At 46.5% G+C, this 22,146-nt stretch overlaps 1 protein-coding gene across 3 annotated transcripts in view; it reads right to left on the bottom strand.

The window, feature by feature from the left end:
• The window catches only part of TPST2 (tyrosylprotein sulfotransferase 2), a 142,071-nt gene that overhangs the window by 41,109 nt on the left and 78,816 nt on the right, over window positions 1-22,146 (bottom strand). For 2 of the 3 annotated variants that reach the window (XM_030219203.1, XM_030219205.1), the window contains 2 exons: window positions 19,557-19,626; window positions 7,360-8,290 (listed from right to left, as the gene is read on the bottom strand). In XM_030219203.1, coding sequence (XP_030075063.1) covers window positions 7,360-8,204 — 845 coding nt within the window. In that variant the 5' untranslated portion in view covers window positions 8,205-8,290; window positions 19,557-19,626. Of the gene's footprint in view, window positions 1-7,359; window positions 8,291-19,501; window positions 19,627-22,146 lie in introns of all 3 variants that reach the window. The other variant, XM_030219204.1, reaches the window with a different exon arrangement.

Genomic DNA, 22,146 nt, shown 5'->3' with positions numbered 1-22,146 from the left:
AAAACGGTAACGGAATTCAAACATGCGTGGGATAAACATAAAGGAATCCTGTTCAGAAGGAATGGATCCTCAGGAGCTTAGCCGAGATTGGGTGGCAGAGCCGGTGGCGGGAGGTGGAGATGGTGCTGGGCAGACTTATACGGTCTGTGCCAGAATCGGTGGTGGGAGGCGGGGCTGGTGGTTGGGAGGTGGAGATGGTGCTGGGCAGACTTATACGGTCTGTGCCAGAATCGGTGGTGGGAGGCGGGGCTGGGAGGCGGGGATAGTGCTGGGCAGACTTATACGGTCTGTGCCCCGAAAAGGACAGGTACAAATCATGGTAGGGTATATAGAAAAAGTAATACATATGAGTTTATCTTGTTGGGCAGACTGGATGGACCGTGCAGGTCTTTTTCTGCCGTCATCTACTATGTTACTCTGTAGGTAAAAGAAGAAACTGTGAGGATAATCGAATGAAATAAGTGGCCAGCGATTTTTTTTTCAATTATCCTCACAGTTTTGTTTCTTCTTTTACCTACGTGCCTGGTATATTTACCACATCATCAGCCTTTTTAAAGTCTTTATTCAGTTTGTACTTTTTACCAGCGTTGACATCATCCAGACTCCCGAGGTAGGCGTTGTTCGCCGAAACACGGTGCCGTGTCAAGTCTCATCCTTTATTAAAGTACTTTAACTATTCGTCTCCTTGGTTTCTTGGAAGCGTCATGTTGATCACGCTACTTTTTATTCTCCACTTCTGCTCAGGTACAGGGAAATATGTGCAAATTAAAATTAGACTGTCTCTCCCTCAGCCTGTCTCGTCTTCCACCATCTACATTTCCCCTACATATCTCTTACCTTAATACACACTCTCCTCCAACAATATCCCAATTACCTCAGCTCCCACCAGCCTCTTCTCCCAGTCAGGGGCGTAGCCAGACACCCGATTTTGGGTGGGCAGAAGAACTCCACCTTGTCCCACAAATGATTTGGTCTCTCCCTCTCTCGCCTGCATGTCCTATGGTCTCTCAAACATCCCCCCTCCCCCGTATACCTTTTAAATAACAGATTTTCACTTTCAGCGAGCAGCAACAAATACACACTGCTCATGTTGGCCCCACAGCCTTCCCTCCGATACAACTTCCTGTTTCCGCATAAGCGGGAATACATTAGAGGGAAGGCTGTGGGGCCGGTGCGAGCAGGATGCAACAGTCGCTGCTCGCTGCAGGCAAAGATCTGCTATTTACAACGTATGCAGGAGGAACAGTTGTTGGGAGTTTTCGGCTGATGGGGCTTGGGGATCTCTGCCAGTCACATCATAGGTGTGCTGATACTGGGTGGGCCTGGGCCCACCCAGGCCCACCCTTGGCTACGCCACTGCTCTCAGTCAGCCATATCATCTTGTCCCCAATTCATCCTGGCTGTTTCTGCCCCCCCAGTTTGCTAATGCCTCTTGTCCTTTTACCAGAGCCTTGCCAATGGCACAGCTTCTTGGATAGCTGTTCTATTACTTTTCTAGCATCACGTGGCTCTCAGCGAGGCTGATCCTGGTGGTGTCTCAACTTCTTCACTGTTTGTACAAATGTACTCGATCTGCAGCCCCTCCTTACCTCTCAACCCTCATCTCCCCTTACGTTCCTACCCGTAACCTCCGCTCTCAAGACAAATCCCTCCTTTCAGTACCCTTCTCCACCACCGCCAACTCCAGGCTCCGCCCTTTCTGCCTCGCCTCACCCCACGCGTGGAACAAACTCCCTGAGCCCATACGCCAGGCCCCCTCCCTGCCCATCTTCAAATCTCTGCTTAAAGCCCGCCTCTTCAATGTCGCTTTCGGCAACTAACCTCTACACCTCTACCCAGGAAATCTAGACTGCCCAACTTGACATTTCGTTCTCTAGATTGTAAGCTCATTTGAGCAGGGACCGTCCTTCTTTGTTTATTTTGTACAGCGCTGCGTAACCCTAGTAGCGCTCTAGAAATGTTAAGTAGTAGTAGTAGTAGTAATTTGTATAGTGTCACAAGAACGGCATAGTAGCTTGTACGCTGTACAACTCACTGAGAGTCACACAGTCCTGACAAGAGAAACAGCAGCAGCCAGAATCTGGACATTGAGAGGGGGAAAGAAGGAAGTATGTATTGAGAGAACAGAGTTAGGGAGCCACACCTGGGGCCGTCACTGGCCCCGGGCCTTGCGGTGAAGAACAGGGGTCTACCACTCCCTTCCTTATGTACCAGGCTCTTTAGATTTCTGTACTCATGACTCAGCACTTTTTTGCACCCCGTCTGATGTGCCAAGCACAACCACATCCTGAAAAGGCTGCTCACTTTACAAGAAGCCAAACATTCATTTTGCTCGACATGCAACGCAATTACAGGTAGGGGTAGCTTATTATTGACAAGGACCCGTACAATTCCAGAAATCTGTAACAGTATGCCATGGAATAAAACACTAGCAAGTTTAAATAGGGCAGCTACCAATAATTAATATAACAATTGCATATATCTGGGCTGGTGGTTGGGAGGCGGGACTAGTGCTGGGCAGACTTATACGGTCTGTGCCGGGGCTGGTGGTTGGGCGGTGGGGATAGTGCTGGGCAGACTTATACGGTCTGTGCCAGAGCCGGTGGTGGGAGGCAGGGATAGTGCTGGGCAGACTTCTACGGTCTGTGCCAGAGCTGGTGGTGGAAGGCGGGACTGGTAGTTGGGGGGCGGGGATAGTGCTGGGCAGACTTATACGGTCTGTGTCGGGGCTGGTGGTGGGAGGCAGGGATAGTGCTGGGCAGACTTATAGGGTCTGTGCCAGAGCTGGTGGTTGGGAGGCGGGGTTGGTGGTTGGGAGGCAGGGATAGGGCTGGCCAGACTTATACGGTCTGTGCCCTGAAGAGGACAGTACAAATAAAAAAGTAGCACATATGAATTTATCTTCTTGGGCAGACTGAATGGACCGTGCAGGTCTTTTTCTGCCGTCATCTACTGTGTTTACTGTGTGTGACAAGGACTCGTACAATTCCAGAAATCTGTAACAGTATGCCGTGGAATAAAACACTAGCAAGTTTAAATAGGGCAGCTACCAATAATTAATATAACAATTGCATATATATATTAAAAAAAAAACCCTGAAGGTGGCAGGCTCTGATTCTACTTCTATTCTATTTTTGTTCCTTTTCAACAGAAGAGTCTCCCTCCGCTTCCTCTATTCAGCTGCCCAGGCCTCCCTCTAACCAGTTCTTCCACAAATTACGTCTGTGGCCACAATGCATCGTTCTGTCCCGGGCTGAAGTGCTCTTTGGCTCTGCTGCCCACCTCTGAGAACTGCTCTGAGCTGCAACAGTAAACAAGGCATTTTAACACCCACTACAGTCAGGTATAACTTGCTCTACCCTGCCCCCATTTTGCTCACTCTCTCTTCCCACTCCAGCCAATCCGTTTTTTCACTCTCCTCACCACCCCCCAAGCTGAATGACAGAAAGCCAACAGCACATTTCCTGTCTTTCATTCTCTGCAAACCCACACACACATTTGAGTCATTTTCTGACCTATAGGTCTTTGCTTACTCCAAAGTACAGCCCTGCTCCGTGTTCACAGAATGAATGCAAGCCAAAGCCACACCTCACAACCATTCTATGTGATAAAAATGACAACTAAGCCCAGCTTTTTTTTCTCTGTTTTTAAATAGGCCAATGCTATTTAGTCATCTCATCCATAAAACCCCCAACTTGCCACATTTTACAAAGTTTTGTACCTTTCATTCCTACTGCTAGGATGTGCCTTAAAATTGTCAACATGGACGAAAAAAAAGTCCTGAAACGCATACGGTCTATTTGCATAAAATGTTAGCTCATGCGTATTCCAGCTTGTAGTTTGACCCCCGCTGATTTCAGGATAGTCTGAAAATTACCCACTCTCTCACTCATGGGCACAGGAGCCCACTCTGTGGGTGCTTGAGCACCCCCAATACTGAACTAACTCCCTGTGGCCAAGAAGGGGTTTAGAATAGAGAGCTGCACGGCTTCCGTCCCCGCGGGAATCCCGCGGAACCCGCGGGATTCCCGCGGGGATGGAGGCAGTTCCTGCGGGGCTCCCGCGGGGATGGAAACAGTTCTGCGGGGTTCCCGCGGGGACGGAGGCAGTTCCTGCGGGGTTCCCACGGGGATGGAACCAGTTCTGTGGGCTTCCCGTAGAAGTGTAAGCTGCACCTGCACCAGCCTCTCATCTACCGAATACCAATTTATTTGAGTGCTGTCTCCTCCTCCTCTTCTTCCTTGCTTTAACAGCATAAATGTGGAAAGTCTTCCATTAAGGAGGTGGTAGAGTCACAAATGATGACGGAATTCAAAAAGGCGTGGGATGAACACAGAGGATCTCTAATTAGAAAATGGAAGTTATATAAAAAGCTAACCTTAAATGGCTGCATGTGTGTGGATGTGTCAAGTGACACTTAGATGGCAACTCTGGCTGTGATGAACTAGAGCGGATACCTGGCAGACTTGTATGGTCTGTGTCTCATACATGGCAATCTGGTTTAGGATGGGCTGGAAAGGGCTTAGACAGCAACTTCAGTGGCTGGAACATGAGGACAGTGCTGGACAGACTTTTACGGTCTGTGTCCCACAAATGAGAAATCGAATAGACTGGAGTGAGCTTCAACGGCAACTCCAGTAGTTGGAACATAAGGATAGGGCCAGATAGACTTCTGTGGTCTTTGTTCCAGAAGCACGGAAGAAAGACCATAATCAAGTATATAATATCACACTCGTTGATTTAATGATGACTTGATCACGAGTGTGACTATTGGCAGAGTGGATGGACCGTTCAGGTCTATTTGCTGTCACTTACTTTGTTACTATTAATCCTCTTTGCTACCAGACTTGTGTCAGACCTCAGCTCTGACACAGGCACAAGAATCAGATGTCACCTAACCTACTGGCGCGTGCATGTGGCGGCCTCTCAGCACACACTGCCAGTAAATCAGAGACAAATCTTACATGTGCACACCAGAGTGTTCCAAGTTTCAGCTTCCACTCCTTCCTTGCCTACAGTGCTGTGGCTCAAATCCAGAGAGAGACTGAGGGAGCTGACTGGAACTTTGTTTTATGTACTATTAAATTCTTACGGGGATAGGTGGGGATGGGTTAAATTCTTACGGGGACGGGTGGGGACGGGTTGGGATGGTTTAAATTTTTGCGGGGATGGGTGGGGATGGGTAAGATTCCAGTGGGGACGGGCGGGGACGGGTAAGATTCCAGTGGGGACGGGCGGGGACGGGTAAGATTTCTGTCCCCGTGCAACTCTCTAGTTTAGAACCCCAATAATTTTGAAGAGTGGCTCCTACGCATATGGGGGATCAACGCTCCATATACTTTTACCTATTAGAAAAGGAGGGCAGCCAACACACAGATTTGCATTTGCAAAATTAAGCAAGTTAATTTTTTTTCCTGGTGCACATCTTTCCAGGAACTTTTTCCTGGTCAGTTTTCAAAGGAAAAGCCTTTTGCTTTATGAATTTAGGGTTACCATTTTTTGTCCTTAAAAAAAAAAAAAAAAAAAAGAGGACACTTGCCCCGCCCATACCCCACCCCATTTCACACCCTCACCCTACCCCTTTCACGCCCTCTCCCCGCCCCTTTCCACACCTTACCCCCGCCCCCCCTGTCACATTTTCCCCTCCCCCTGGTCACCCCCTCACCTCACCTCCTCCCGGCCCCATCACCACCTCTCCCCCTACGATGTTCCCTGGTGGTCTAGTGACTTCGGGGCAGGAAAGAGCCTTCAATTCTTCAATTCTCGGCAGCCATTTTGAATCTCACCGAGACAGTAACAGGCAGCATACAGGATGCAGAGCAGCACGCCGGGCAGGAAAGAGAGGGCTCTTTCCTGCCCCGAAGTCACTAGAGCACCAGGGAAGATCGTGAATAAGGGGAGGGGAGGTCCGCCGCACGTCAGCGTCAGCCCGCCACCCGCACATCAGCGTCAGCCCGCCCATTTGTTCAGAAATCTGGACAAATGGGCAGGCTGGCCAAAACCCGTCCGGACGCCCGGACGTATGGTAACCCTATATGAATTGGATGCAAAGTCTGAAGGTAAATGAATCCACTAACTCTGAAGCTGCCCGCACTGAGCTGGGATGTACATTTCATGACCGTAACAGGCAGGTCCCCTGTGGGTGCATGATGGCATAGCTGCTTCTTTCCCCCAAGGTTCTACAGCAAGGTTGAAGACTTATGTGTTACACTGGTTGTTGCCACCTGCAATGCAGATTACAAATTTTGCCCGTGTACTTGATTTCTATATAGATGGCAACAGAAGTTCTCAAGGTCAGCATTTGTGATTTGTAGTTTTTTGGGGGTGGGGAGAGGGCCGAAGACATAGCGTCTAGGTCAGTGGGTCTCCAACCTTTTTCATGGAAAAGATCAAAAAGTGGTCAGAAGAGAGGACCACCAAAAGATTTCAGGCTTACACATTTTTCTTTTAAAATAAATAATAAAATTTAAAAAATAAATGTTATTTTTACCTTTATCTGGCAATTTTAGCTTTCTAATCATTTTGTTCCTCCTTCGCTTCCTACCCTATCTATATCCATCTTTCACATTCAACTTTCCTCTTCAAATCTATCTAGGTTCCATCTCTTTCCTTCCATTCCCCTCCACTCATAGGCATGATCACCTTCCTTCTCTCTTCCCTTCCCCTCCCCTCCATGAGCGCCATCTCCTGCCTTTTCTCTCCCCTTTCCCTCCCCTCCACGGGCACCATCTCTTGCCTTTTCTCTCCCCTTCCCCTCCTCTACATGGGCACTCTCTTCCCATCTCTTCCCCTTCCCTCTTCTGCATGGTGAGCATACCCATGGTCACCATTTCTTCCCTTCTTTGCTTTTTGCAACTCGTCCCTCAGACCTCCCCCCCCCCCCACTACTATGGTTCACATCTCTTTCCTCTCTTCCTCCGGGTGCCTCTGCTTACCTTTTGCAGTATGTGTCCTTACTATCAGCTCGTTCTCACCCTCCAAATTTGCCTTTAGCGCCGAGGGTATGCCGCTTCTCTCATCGCCCGAAGCCTCTCTGTAGCATCCTGACCAGAAACAGGAAGTTCTGTCAGAAGGTGGGATGCTACAGAGAGGCTCCAGGCACCGAGATAAGTAAAATGCCCTCTGCGCAGCAGCGCTAAAGGCAAGTTTGGACGGCTGAGACTTGCAGATAGATTGAACCAAGAGTGAAAGAATGCGGATCTTGGGAAGGGAGGTGTAGGACCATTTCTCCTGACTGTTTGAGGGCCGCAACGGAGGACTTCCAGAGTCGCACGTGTCCCATAGGCCGCATTTATGAATAGTACCAAAATTAGCGGACTTCACCATGCGGTGTTAAAAAGAAAAAAATGAAAGACTCACTTCGATAGCGATACTCCCCCAGGTTTCCCAATCAGCTCCTCATGATGTAGCACTGCATCGTTCCACGAAATGTCCAAGAAATTCATAATAGTCTGCATGGATGGCTTGGGATGCAATACCAACTGTTCATAATAGACAGGGAGGCACTTCGCCTGCCCCATTTCCAAGCACTGGGAATACATGCTCTCAATTGCTTTGCTCCATTTGGTAAGGCAATCTCGATAGCTGCTTAAATCGAACCCGGCAATCGTCACCTTCCTGGTGATCATCGAGTGCACAGAAGCACGCCCGTCCCGAATCATCAAAAGAAACTTGGAATTTGGAAATAATTTAGAAAGATAGAGGGAGGACTTTAAGGTAAAAGGGTCTTTGTTACATAAATACTTGGCCGGCTCCCCGTGCTTGGCTATGATTTCTAATATAAATGCCTGCATTGCAGAGTCCAAAACCTGGTCGGTCACCCCAGCTTCATCCAGACGCATTTTTTCACGCCCCGATTTGGACCACGCCTGGCGCATGGCCAACAATCTGGGGATAATGCGGGTCTCCTCCCCGCAACGGATCTCTGGATGCGCGTCCAACATGGCTCTCATTAATGTTGTGCCACTTCTCGGCACGCCGCCGATGAATATCAGAGGCATCTCCTTGCTGTAGTGATACTCAACGTTATTGGAATCCAGCATGATCAGCTCCTCGTTCTCTGGTCTCATTACCCTGTTTCGCCTGCTGTGCTCCTCGCCAAGTATCTGGTGACATTCCAGCATTTGTTGACCAAGATGCATAGCTATCACGACCACTACTGTGAGGCTTAATATCAAAAATAGCCTTCTCGTCGTCACCCTCATTCTGACCTGCTCCACACATGCAGGTATACCGAGATATTCTGGGCGTTTTCAGCCTTCAGTTGCTATGCAACCCTTGCGCTGCACTCCTGAAAAGAAAATTTAAAAAAAAAACCATAAAAAGAGAACATTACATTTTGAAATGCATATTTATGAATAAACCTATAGTTAAAGTTACAGTTCTACATTACATGTTCATGTGTTGAGGAAGGGCTGACCAAAAAAATTTTTTAAAAAAAGGTTGGTTTGTTATTTTAATCCACCAAAATTCTCAGGAAGCCGAGGGAAAAGAGTAAGAACCTCAGTGCCTCCATTTAGGTTAAATGTGATCGTGTCTGGGGAAAAAGGTAATGAGTAGCTGACAGATTTCCACATGAGTGCCTACCTGTCTATTACGACCAGTTGGTATAAGCTGGAAGAGAGGAGGGGTAGAGGGGATATGACAGAGACGCTTAAATACCTCAGTGGCATTAACGTACAGTTGGTCAGCCTTTTCCAAATGAAGGAAAACTCTGGCATGAGAGGGCATAGGATGAAGAGAGGAAATTAGGCTTAGAAAGAATCTAAGGAAACACTTTTTTTTTTGTACCCCGCGCTTTCCCAATCATGGCAGGCTCAATGCGGCTTAGGTACTTATTTGTACCTGGGGCAATGGAGGGTTAAGTGACTTGCCCAGAGTCACAAGGAGCTGCCTGTGCCTGCAGTGGGAATCGAACCCAGTTCCCCAGGACCAAAGTCCACCACTCTAACCACTAGCCACTCAATGTGGCCGCGCAGGCTTCCGTTTCTGTGAGTCTGACGTCCTGCACGTCAGACTCACAGAAACAGAAGCCTGCGCGGCTGAGTTGCTGATCTGCAAGGGCAGGCTTCCACATGGAATGTTGCTAGTGGAATAGCAACATTCCATGTAGAATCTCAAATAGTAGCAACAGAATCTCAGTAGTAGCAACATTCCATCTAGAATCTCCAATAGTAGCAACATTCCATGTTGTTGTTACATTTGTACCCCGCGCTTTCCCACTCTTAGCAGGCTCAATGCGGCTTACATATTATATGCAGGTACTTATTTGTACCTGGGGCAATGGAGGGTTAAGTGACTTGCCCAGAGTCACAAGGAGCTGGCTGTGCCTGCAGTGGGAATCGAACCCAGTTCCCCAGGACCAAAGTCCACCACTCTAACCACTAGGCCACTCCTCCACTCCACAGAAAGGGTGGTGGATGCGTGGAATGGTCTTCCAGTCGAGGTCATGGAGACGAGGACTGTGTCGGAATTTAAGAAAGCTTGGCACAGGCACGTGGGACCCCTTAGGAAGAGGAGGAGTTAGTGGTTTCTGAGGAAGTACAGATCGAATGGGCCATTTGGCCCTTATCTGCCGTCATGATTCTATGTTTCTATGAGTAGCGCGTGAGCCCTTACCACCTACTAAATAAGTGACGGAAAGGGCTCAGGCGGTAATGCCGTGTTTTAATCTGGTAATTAGGGTGTAGCCATTAATGGCAGAAAAGAAGTTTGGCTATTTTAGAGCTGCACTAAATAAGTGGCTGGAGTGTGCGGGAAACTCAGGTGCTAAAACTAAGGCTGGTCACTTAAGGACCCTTTAGAGAATGGCAAATTTCATGTCATAGGTCTATAAGCAGTCGAAAAAGTTACATGTCTTAACATAGAAAGATGAGGTCCGACTGTTAAATTACAAATTATTTGCTCTAACAGAATTCATTAAAACTTTTTTTTTTCCCTGGTGACTTTAGTCACTTTTTCCCCAGAAATGGTCACAAATATCACATGATGTACGCTTTCAATGCTTGGTTCCATGGATTGCTTCCCCAACGCCTGGGCACTGTTCACGTATAAAGAAAATGCCCAACAAGTGGAAAACTGTAAAAAGGAATGGATGCCAGCTGAATGTTATTACAAAAAAGGACAGCGCATTGTAATACGTATCTAATTTCTGACTGCACGACACTGCTATATCCCTAGTCCAGAATCTCTTGTGAACTAAGCGGAGTTATAAAACAGAAAAGTTTCCAATGATAATTGCATGACAGCCGATTCTTTTATTTTTGTTACATTTGTACTCCGCGCTTTCCCACTCATGGCAGGCTCAAGGCGGCTTACATGGGGCAATGGAGGGTTAAGTGACTTGCCATGAGTCACAAGGAGCTGCCTGTGCCTGAAGTGGGAATCGAACTCAGTTCCCCAGGACCAACGTCCATCACCCTAACCACTAGGCCACTCCTCCACTGTTGCTACTATTTGAGATTCTACATGGAATGTTGCTATTCCACTAGCAACATTCCATGTAGAAGTCGGCCCTTGCAGATCACCAATGTGGCCGCGCAGGCTTCTGCTTCTGTGAGTCTGACGTCCTGCACGTATGTGCAGGACGTCAGACTCACTGAAACAGAAGTCTGCACAGCCTTCTACATGGAATGTTGCTAGTGGAATAGCAACATTCCATGTAGAATCTCCAATAGTATCTATTTTATTTTTGTTACATTTGTACCCTGCGCTTTCCCACTCATGGCAGGCTCAACACGGCTTACATATTGTATACAGGTACTTATTTGTACCTGGGGCAATGGAGGGTTAAGTGACTTGCCCAGAGTCACAAGGAGCTGCCTGTGCCTGAAGTGGGAATCAAACTCAGTTCCCCAGGACCAAAGTCCACCACCCTAACCACTAGGCCACTCCTCATCATCATCGGCAGCCAACCTAAGGCCTGTGAGTCAGTTCTGTCTAACTGGAAGTCCATATACATGGAGGGGGGCTGCCTATGAGTCTGTACAAACTGCCATAGTCAGTTGCAAGTCATTTTCATAGGAAGGGAGGAAGAGCAGGTCCATGTAGGGGAAGCAGGTCCGTCTTTTCGTGACCCTGTCCACTATTTGGCATCAAGACCCACATCATTGGTTTAAAGCATAGTTTCTCAACACACGGTGCACGTACCCCGAGGAGTACACGAGACCTCCCCAGGGGCTCCTGGCCAAAAAAACAATCTCAAGCGCGATGGCATCCATCTCTCCATCCCCCTCCCCACCCCCATACCTTTTCAAAGCTGTCTCACAGAGGTTGCCAGAAGCGAGGCAGCGACAATGCACTGCTCGTGCTGACATCAGAGCCTTCTGTATGATGCAACTTCCTGTTTTTGCATAGGTGGGCAGGAAGGTCAGAAGGCTCTGATGTTGGCAGGGGCAGTGCGTTGTGAATTGCTTCCAGCAACCCCTCTAAGACAGCTATAAAAAGGTATGGGGGGTACTCAGTTAATACTTGTTAGGGGGTACTTGGCTTGAAAAAGTTGGGAAACCCTAGTTTAAAGTACTGGTTTGGGAGGTTCCTTCTAGGTGAGGGTACAGAGAAGAGTGGAGGAGTGGCCTAGTGGTTAGGGTGGTGGACTTTGGTTCTGAGGAACTGAGTTTGATTCCCACTTCAGGCACAGGCAGCTCCTTGTGATTCTGGGCAAGTCACTTAATCCTCCATTGCCCCATGTAAGCCGCATTGAGCCTGCCATGAGTGGGAAAGCGCGGGGTACAAATGAAACAAAAATAAATACTATTGGAGATTCTACATGGAATGTTGCTACTATTGGAGATTCTACATGGAATGTTGCTATTCCACTAGCAACATTCCATGTAGAAGCCTGCGCAGGCTTCTGTTTCTGTGAGTCTGACGTCCTGCACATATGTACCCCGCGCTTTCCCACTCATGGCAGGCTCAATGCGGCGGGCAATGGAGGGTTAAGTGACTTGCCCAGAGTCACAAGGAGCTGCCTGTGCCGGGAATCGAACTCAGTTCTTCAGTTCCCCCCGTTGCTACTATTGGAGATTCTACATGGAATGTTGCTATTCCACTAGCAACATTCCATGTAGAAGGCTGCGCAGGCTTCTGTTTCTGTGAGTCTGACGTCCTGCACATATGTGCAGGACGTCAGACTCACAGAAGCAGAAGCCTACGCGGCCACATTGGTGATCTGCAAGGGCCGACTTCTACATGGAATGTTGCTAGTGGAATAGCAACATTCCATGTAGAATCTCAAATAGTAGCAACAGTGGAGGAGTGGCCTAGTGGTTAGGGTGGTGGACTTTGGTCCTGGGGAACTGAGGAACTGAGTTTGATTCCCACTTCACAGGCAGCTCCTTCTGACTCTGGGCAAGTCACTTAACCCTCCATTGCCCCATGTAAGCCGCCTTGAGCCTGCCATGAGTGGGAAAGCGCGGAGTACAAATTAGGAGAGAGGAACAGTGTAAATTTGCTGCAAGCGCAGAGAAGGGTTTTGCTTAGGCTAAAATCATTGGTCTTATCTGTTTTATTGTGTTTTACTTGTTCTATTTATTTTTGATTGATCGTTTTTTATTGCTATTACTATATAAAGAACATAGTTAATAGCAATAAAAACGATCAATCAAAAATAAATAGAACAAGTAAAACACAATAAAACAGATAAGACCAATGATTTTAGCCTAAGCAAAACCCTTCTCTGCGCTTGCAATATAAATCTTGAGAAAGAAAATGTGGGTTGTGTCAATTTTTAAGTTTTTAAAACGGTTATGGTGGATTAGGAACTAGGAACTGCTGCTTTAAATATTTAAAAAAAAAATCTGCAGTCCACTATAATTATCTTTATTGTGTTAACATATCGCCCTACATAGCTGTGTTTTATTAGCTACTGCTGGACCAGCCTGCTGAGAACACAGAGAATAATGACTGATTGATTGGGATTTATTAATGCCAACTAGATACCTCCTCTTGGGCCAGGCCCGTGGCCAAGTGGCAGTGCACAACACTGTCACGACAAAGGACATGGATTCAATCCCCAGCTCGGGTCTTCTGTTCCCTGGGCCGTATGGGGATGTGAAAAGGTGGCAGGAATCTTATCGCATAAAGACACCTAATGGTGTGAGTTAGGACCTTGATTGCAGGTTTCTCCATGGATCACTGCTGCAGTAACTGGATTAGGCGAGTTGATTTGGGGGGGGAGGGGGGGGGAGGGGGGAGATAAGACATAAAAAAGCAAGGCGCAGTGCCCCCCCCCCCGGGTCTACGGAGCCGCCATTAACATGACGCCGTTCCCAGACAGGCATGCGCTCTAATGCCAGCGGGGTGCGAGCGGGGCGCGGTGGCCATGTTCCCGCCTCTCAGATGCACCCCGCTGGGAAGGGTGGGGAGAAAAAGGGGTTTAAAACCCCTGGGCGGAGCCCGGACGTCCTCTTCTGGTGTCCGGGCATCAGCCTGCACCCAGCCCCCCCTCCCGGTTTTATGTGGATACGTACATGTATATATTTTGTCGCAGCTTTGGCGGGGTACCCAAGCCAGATGGTGTAAACTAGGCAGCTGGGATAGCTGCGCTTACGGTTGAGCGCCCTTACTGTGCGGCGGGGAGCTTTGTATACGATTGGTCAGTCTTGCTAATAACGGCGGACTGGGTTGGCTACTAAGCCAGAAGGTTGATTGGCTTACCCAGGGTTATGATGCTTGTATTTAAAATAAAGCTGCGGCCAAGTTGTGCCAAGTTAAGAAAATACTATGTGTCTTGTTATTATTTCAATATCACAAATACCCTTAGGCCCGAGGGGTCTCGGCTGCCTACGTTACAGGGCAGAAGTCCCAAGATTGTTATTTTATTTATTTGTTATTTTTGTTAAATTTGTACCCCGTGCTTTCCCACTCATGGCAGGTTCAAAGCGGCTTACATATACAGGTACTTATTTGTACATGGGGCAATGGAGGGTTAAGTGACTTATCTAGAGTCACAAGGAGCTGCCTGTGCCTGAAGTGGGAATCGAACTCAGTTCCTCAGGACCAAAGTCCGCCACCCTAACCACTAGGCCACTCCTCCACTGTTGCTACTATTTGAGATTCTACATGGAATGTTGCTATTCCACTAGCAACATTCCATGTAGAAGTCGGCCCTTGCAGATCACCAATGTGGCCGCGAAGGCTTCTGCCTCTGTGAGTCTGACGTCCTGCACATACGTGGACATCAGACTCACAGAAACATAAGCCTGCGCAGCCTTCTACATGGAATGTTGCTAGTGGAATAGCAACATTCCATGTAGAATCTCCAATAGTAGCAACATTCCATGTAGAATCTCCAATAGTAGCAACATTTCATGTAGAATCTCCAATAGTACCTATTTTATTTTTGTTACATTTGTACCCTGCGCTTTCCCACTCATGGCAGGCTCAATGCGGCTTACATGGGGCAATGGAGGGTTAAGTGACTTATCTAGAGTCACAAGGAGCTGCCTGTGCCTGAAGTGGGAATTGAACTCAGTTCCTCAGGACCAAAGTCCACCACCCTAACCACTAGGCCACTTGTTACTCATGAAGGTTGCTGGATCTAAACTGCAGGCCCTAGTTCCAACTGAATTAGCAGCTCACAAGGAGCAGAAGTGCAAAGCCCACTTCTCTCCTTAAAAACAAAGCAGGCAAGTCACAAACTCACATTGAAAGCCTTCTCCAAGGACAGAAATACTGGGAGTGTACAACCAAAATATTTTCATTTTGTTTAGTTTCCTGCGACATTTATGCGAAATTGTTTTTATTATTCACTTGTATTAGGTCTGGAGATTAATCGCAGTTAACTCTGCAATTAATGCATTCATTAGTAATTGCGATTTTAAAAAATCAATCATATTTATTTATTTAGATTTTGCTCACATCTTTTTCAGTAGTAGCTCAAGGTAAGTTACATTATGTTTCTGGGGGTATATTGTGGGGGGGGGGGGGGGGAGAGACAATTTTAGCTGATCAAAGTTTCAAGGAACAGTGTTTCTTTGGAGCCTATAAGAGCCAGAGTATGGGAATGTTGTAAAGAGAATGATCAGGAGGGGTTCATTCAAAAGAGGGATTACCTGATCTAACTGGGTAAACACTGCAAGAAAACAAACAAAACCACCACACAGGACTCTACCCATAAAGAAATCTATGCAAGAAAAGCAGGGGGTGGGTGCATGAGGGGAAGAATCCCAATATATGGTTAAATCTGACTTCCTGAAAGCACACAGGTCTCCTCCTTTGAATCTCCTAATTCCATCTAGATTCTGTTGGAATGAAACAGTACCATGCACAGATGTTCAAATGCAAAATTCTTCCCTTTCTCGGGGTGCATGGTTATGTGCCCACATGTAGCTAATTCCGGCTAATATCCTGTCATGCTCCTGTACAAGGTTTCTTTGTTTTAGGACAGCTTCAAGCCTTCAGCTGATCTTTTGAGCTGTCCTTTCAGCAGTCAGCCAAGCCTGCTGCTCTTAGCTCTTGGGAGCTCAGGCCCTGTGAGTTTTTGCACTCTTAAGCCCTCATGATCAAACCCCGACGCTATTCGAGATAGTGCTGTTCCAACGCCGTAGTAACACGATGCAGCGTTATGGCATGATCAGAACTTAATACATGCAAAAATATGCAGCGGTGTAGCGGCGCAAATCTTTTTAGACAGCGTAGTCAAATGAGGGTAAGTAGCCGGGACGCATGCGCACTAATCAGACACGTTAGTCAACAAACAGCACGCATGCGCGTAGGGGGTGGTTGTCGTTTTGTTGTAAAGAGTGTTAAACCGTAAAACATTTGTGTTGTCCGTTTATCGCGGTGGGTATGTATTTTTGTCTCTTTTATAGGGGCTGCATTTTATTTATTTTGTTTTTAAATTTATTTTACATGTAATTTACAATCGTGCATAGGATCCAACTGTTCAAAATTAACGGGGGGTGCTAAGGCCAGTGGAAATAAGCCCTCCCTGGACACATACAAGGAATGTTTTCAATATTGGTGCTGCCCAAGCAACCACAAAACCCTCATGTTTGTCTCCTATGCTATCGTGTATACTAAATTATTATTTCACTGTTCTGATTTTCCAGGGTAGCACCTCCAAAAAGAAAATATAATAAACGCAATACAAACAAATTCATCACCAACACATAACAATGCGTGCTCTGATGTTTCCACCTTGCACTTCCGGCCCATATGGAGGAAGGAAGAGGAAATGACCTTTCTCGGGGGGGGGGGGGGGGTTCTGATAAGACCTGCCTCACAAGAACGCCAGCTAGGACCTGGCGTTATTCTGCGGCTCTGTTTCGCAGCATAGCGCCGTTCGACAACTCTGATCATGAGGCGCTAGTCTTTGATCATCCGGGAGGAATAGAAAAGGACCTCATTTACATGAGATTGATTACATTTAAATGTGATGTGCGCTAGTGCCTGGCGCGCTTGCAGTTTAAGATGGTAATCACGTTGATCATCCCACGTTGTTAAAAGCGTGCACAAAAACTGCGATAATGGGCTTGCGCATAAGCGGTGACTTTTAATCATGAGGGCCTTACTGCAATCTGGATTTTACTTATCCCTCCAGGACATTAAAATGGACTACTGTACCCTTGCTAAAACTAGTCCTCCAGGGTCAGAAAAGCAGAGAACAGAGGCATCAGTAGTTTTGGCAAAAAAAACTAGATACTACAGTAACAATAAGAATTTGAATTTAAGAGCTATTTTCCAGGAATGCTGGTTTTTTTTTTTTAGATTTCTTGCAACAGGATAAATTTAGCAGGAAACATCTGCAGAAGCGATTGCTCCAGCAAGGTGTGGGAGTGCCTCAAAGAGGGAACATAATGATCTCTCTGTGCATGCCAAGCTCCAAATTACCACCAAATAACTTAATTAATCTATTGTACCCTCTGGAAGAATCCTAGCCAACTTTTTCCGTTTTTTAAATTGGCTAGGTTTAGTTCACATTCAGGTATATATAAATGTTAGTACAGAAAAAGGGAACAAGAGAGGCCCTTAAGCCATTCAGAGCAAAATCTTTTTTTCTTTTTTTGGTACAGACCACAATAAGCAGGAGAGTCTACAGCTGGATGGACAGTGTCTGGAAAGACTGAGGCCCAGATGCATGAAAGACATTGGTAATTCCCGTTCCCTACCGATTCCACAGCGAATCGGTAGGGAACGGGAATGCATCAACGATAGGGAATGCAAATGAGCTACTCGTTGTAGCTCACTTGCATTCTCTAGTCCTTCGGTACCTGAGTCGGAGAATCGGGATGTCCCTTTAGATTAGGCTCCTCTTCCTGGTCTCTTCAGCCAATCAAAGCGGGCTTAGCTGGCTGTTGTCAGCGAAACGCGCTCTGATTGGCTGAAGAGACCAGGAAGAGGAGCCTAATCTAAAGGGACGTCCCGATTCTCCGGCAACCAGGAAAATACAAAATTTCGCTGTGGAGGGGTAAGTGGCGCGGCGAAGACTTCAAGAAGGGGGGAAAAAAACACGAGCGCCGGCAGAACAAAAAACTGCAAAAAAAAAAAAAAAAAAGACGTCTCTCAGAAGCGCAGGGAGAGTACGTCCTTAAAGGACACCCCTCACATGCACTCCCTGCTTTTTTTTTTTTTTTTTTTACCTTTTTTGGGGGCCCTTTTCCTTTCCGATTCCCTCACAGGAGCCCTAACAAGAGGTCAGACATCTCGTTAGGGTTCCTACGGTAAGGGAATCAGAAAAACGGTAGTGCATCTGATTATAATGGGCTGCAATGGTACTGCAGCTCATTATAATAGCTTTTCAAACATTTGCATTCCGTTTTCGTTGCCTGCTACCGTGGCAGGGAAAATGCCTTAGTGCATGCCCGGGGTGAACTACTTGCGTTTTAAACTGCCTGGAACCAGTTTAAAACGCAAGTTGTGGGCTCGTTAGGTTTTGTGCATCTGGGCCCGAGAAATAAAGTCTGAAACATTCCAACTGAAAAGAAAAGGAGTCTAAGGTATCCGTTACACCTCATCTCTAGGAAGAGCAACAAAGGAAAACTCTGGAATGAGAGGGCATAGGATGAAGTTAAGAGGAATCTAAGAAAATACTCTTTGACAGGCTGAAGATAGGACCCGAAGTGGTGAACTGGATTAGAAATTGGTTGACGGACAGACGCCAGAGGGTGGTGGTTAATGGGAGTTCGCTCGGATGAGGGAAAGGTGAGTAGTGGAGTGCCTCAGGGATCGGTGCTGGGGCCGATTCTGTTCAATTTTTACGTATCACTAGCAGAAGTGTTCCACAGAAAATGACACGGGGCTGGGGACAGGGACAAACTTTGTCCCCATGTCATTTTCTACTTTGAAGCCTGTTAATGAACTGGGACTGTTATTTATGTTTGAGTGATGCAGACAATGATATTTTGATTTTTTAGAAAAAATAAGCAAACATGCTGACCACAACTAGCAAAATTTGTACGGGGGATCGTGTACATTCCTGCTACCAGCACATCTTCTAAAGAAGACATCTTCTATTGCAGGAAGGACTGTGGAAGACAGGAGAGATAAACTGAATCCTGAGACTGTTGATGACTTCTTATTCATCCACAGATTAACATATCATAACGGTGCTTCACAGGGTATATTTCTCACCCACTAAGGCATACAGAACGGGTTATATTTTGTACCTCTGGACATTTTAACAGGGTGGATTAGGATTCCTTGGAGTAGTAGAAGTCAGCTATTGTTGGGGTTGGAAAGTGGTGATGGTGGGGGTTATTATTGTTTTCTATTTGTGATTTATAAACAGTTGCACAGCATATTATTCCTTTTCATACTTTAATAAAAAGATTTAAATATAAACCATGTGTTTGAGGCTTCTGCAGATGAGGACAGTGTTCCACAAACGAATATCTGGCTACCTCAGAGGGCCCTTTTTACTAAGCTGCGGTAAAAGGGGGCCTGTGCTGGTGTCAGCACGTTTGTTTTTTTTTTACACGCGCTGAGACCCCCTTTTACGCAGCAGGTAAAAGGGAGGTCTCTCTTTCCTGCAGGAAATGTCTGTGCTGTGTGGCCATTTCAGGGAGGAGCCCTTACATTGTGGTGGTGATGGTAAGGGCTCCCGCGCTAACCGAGCAGCTCACGGCACTGCCCAACTACCGCTGGATACACCCACGCTAGGGGTGGGAAGTACTGCCGAGCTGCTGCGTGTTGGGTTTACCGCCGCTTACAAAAAGGGGCCCTTTCTGAATTAGCAGAAGTTACAAGCGGACTAGCTTCCCAAGTACCAATGCCATAGCCTCAACCATCTTTCAACGCACACTCTCTGCGCTGAATGCAACAGTGTGGAGCAGCTCTGGAAAGTCTTTTCTAAGACTGATTATATATTGAAACCAGTACCAGGAAATCTAAAAAAAAATTTTAAATTTGCTACAAATTATTAGGTCTTGAGGCTTTTAAAAGCAATCTTTTATTAACCCATTAGTGACCAATGTCACTAATAAGTGCCTATATGGGAATATTGGGCACTAATGGGTTAAGCTGAGTTGATGACAAGCCAGTATCAGTTAAAAATTCATACCTCCATCCATTCCCTGGTCTTCCACTACCAGGAATGTTTCACTTGTTAAGCTCACCTTCTTGAAGGGTAGTCATTGTATTGGTTTGCTGTCCTCTTCCTCATGAATTCAAGAACTAGGAATGTACCTGATGGAAGGAGAAAAACATCATGTATTTCTTTGTCATCTAAGTTTAAAAACTGCTACTCTATATTAAATAAAACAAGAGATTAAAAAAAACAATCTTCATACTTGACGACCAGGGGATAAAATTCACTGGCTTCTGATCAGTTACCGCATACAGTTCAAGCTTCTCCTACTAACCCTACAAATGCACTCGATCTGCAGCCCCTCCTTACCTCTCTACCCTCATCTCCCCTTACGTCCCTACCCGTAACCTCCGCTCTCAAGACAAATCCCTCCTTTCAGTACCCTTCTCCACCACCGCCAACTCTAGGCTCCGCCCTTTCTACTTCGCCTCACCCCATGCCTGGAATAAACTCCCTGAGCCCATACGCCAGGCCCCCTCCCTACCCATCTTCAAATCATTGCTCAAAGCCCACCTCTTCAATGTCGCTTTCGGCACCTAATCACAACACCTCTACTCAGGAAATGTAGACTACCCCAACTTGACATTTCGTCCTTTAGACTGTAAGCTCTTCTGAGCAGGGACCGTCCTTAGTTATTAATTTGTACAGCGCTGAGTAACCCTAGTAGCGCTCTAGAAATGTTAAGTAGGAGTAGTAAAAACAAGAAATAGCAATGGCAATAGAGATTTTAGCTGCAGAATTTACAAGCAATATTGTAAAGGTCTTTGGGGGGGGGGGGGGTGGAATTAAACCCTAATCATCCCACAGTCAGCATGCAGTGGTTCCACCAAGTTATTAAATAGTGCTCTTTCACAGCTGTTTTCTAATGCAAGAACTTTGCTCAAGTACCTGAAATTTGGATGGGAAAGGAAGGAAAGCTGTAAACTAGATCAGAAAGTGGTTGACCGGCATGCAAGAGGTGACGGCAGTAAATGAAGAAAGGCGAAATCCACTCAGAAATCCATCCTAGGGCCAAGAAGAAAGAGGAGGAAGAAAAGAGGAAGGAAAAGGAAGAACCAGTCTCCACAAAACTACTACTACTTATAATTTCTATAGCGCTAATAGACATACGCAGCGCTGTACACTTGAACATGAAGAGACAGTCCCTGCTCGACAGACCTTACAATCTAATCAAGACAGACAAACAGGACAAATAAGAGATAAGGACAAAGAGTAGCAAGATTCCGGAATCCCATAGTAGCAAGATTCCGTGCAGAATCCCAAAGAGTAGCAAGATTCCGGAATCCCAAGACTACTACTACTTATCATTTCTATAGCGCTACTAGACATACGCAGCACTGTACACTTGAACATGAAGAGACAGTCCCTGCTCGACAGAGCTTACAATCTAATTAGGACAGACAAACAGGACAAACAAGAGATAAGGAAATATTAAAGTCAGGATGATAAAATAAGGGTTCTGAAAAAGTGAATAAGGGTTAGGAGGTTTTTTTTTTTTTTTTTTACATTTGTACCCCGCGCTATCCCACTCATGGCAGGCTCAATGCGGCTTACATGGGGCAATGGAGGGTTAAGTGACTTGCCCAGAGTCACAAGGAGCTGCTTGGGCCGGGAATTGAACTCAGTTCCCCAGGACCAAAGTCCACCACCCTAACCACTAGGCCACTCCAGCACTTGAGTTAAAAGCAGCATCAAAAAGGTGGGCTTTTAGCTTAGATTTGAAGACGGCCAGAGATGGAGCTTGACATACTGGCTCAGGAAGTCTATTCTAGGCATATGATGCAGCAAGATAAAAGGAACGGAGTGTGGAGTTAGTGGTGGAGGAGAAGGGTGCAGATAAGAGAGATTTACCCAGTGAACGGAGTTCCCGGGGAGGAGAGTATGGAGAGATGAGAGTGGAGAGGTACTGAGGAGCTGCAGAGTGAATGCACTTATAGGTCAATAAGAGGAGTTTGAACTGTATGCGGAAATGGATAGGATGCCAGTGAAGTGACTTGAGGAGAGGGCTAATATGAGCATAACAACACTGGCGGAATATTAGTCATGCAGCAGAATTTTGAACAGATTGATGAGGAGAGAGATGGCTAAGTGGGAGACCTGTGAGAAGTAAGTTGCAATAGTCTAAGCGAGAGGTGATAAGAGTGTGGATGAGGGTTCTGGTAGTGTGCTCAGAAAGGAAAGGGTAAATTTTGGTGATATTATAGAGAAAGAAACGACAGGTTTTAGCAGTCTGCTGAATATGTGCAGAGAAGGAGAGGGAGAAGTTGAAGATGACCCCAAGGTTACGAGCTGATGAGACAGGAAGGATGAGAGTGTTATCCACAGAAACAGAGAATGGGGGAGGAGGAGAGGTTGGTTTAGGGGGAAGATAAGAAGCTCAGTCTTGGTCATGTTTAGTTTCAGATGGCGCTGATACATGGGCGTCACCAAATACAGACAGATGTTTTTTTCTGCAACAATGGAACAAACTGAAAATATCTAGAGCCAAATTAAGACTTTTGGGTTAGACCTATTTCAGTCATGACTAAGGACCCTGTTTACTAAGCGTTATAGGCGCATTAACGTTTTTAACGCATGTTAACCATGTACGTGCCTACAATATCCCTATAGGCGCCTAC

The sequence above is a fragment of the Microcaecilia unicolor genome, chromosome 11, assembly GCF_901765095.1.
Source record: "Microcaecilia unicolor chromosome 11, aMicUni1.1, whole genome shotgun sequence".
Classification (NCBI taxonomy): domain Eukaryota; kingdom Metazoa; phylum Chordata; class Amphibia; order Gymnophiona; family Siphonopidae; genus Microcaecilia; species Microcaecilia unicolor.
This window is presented reverse-complemented; position numbering and strand designations above follow the sequence as displayed.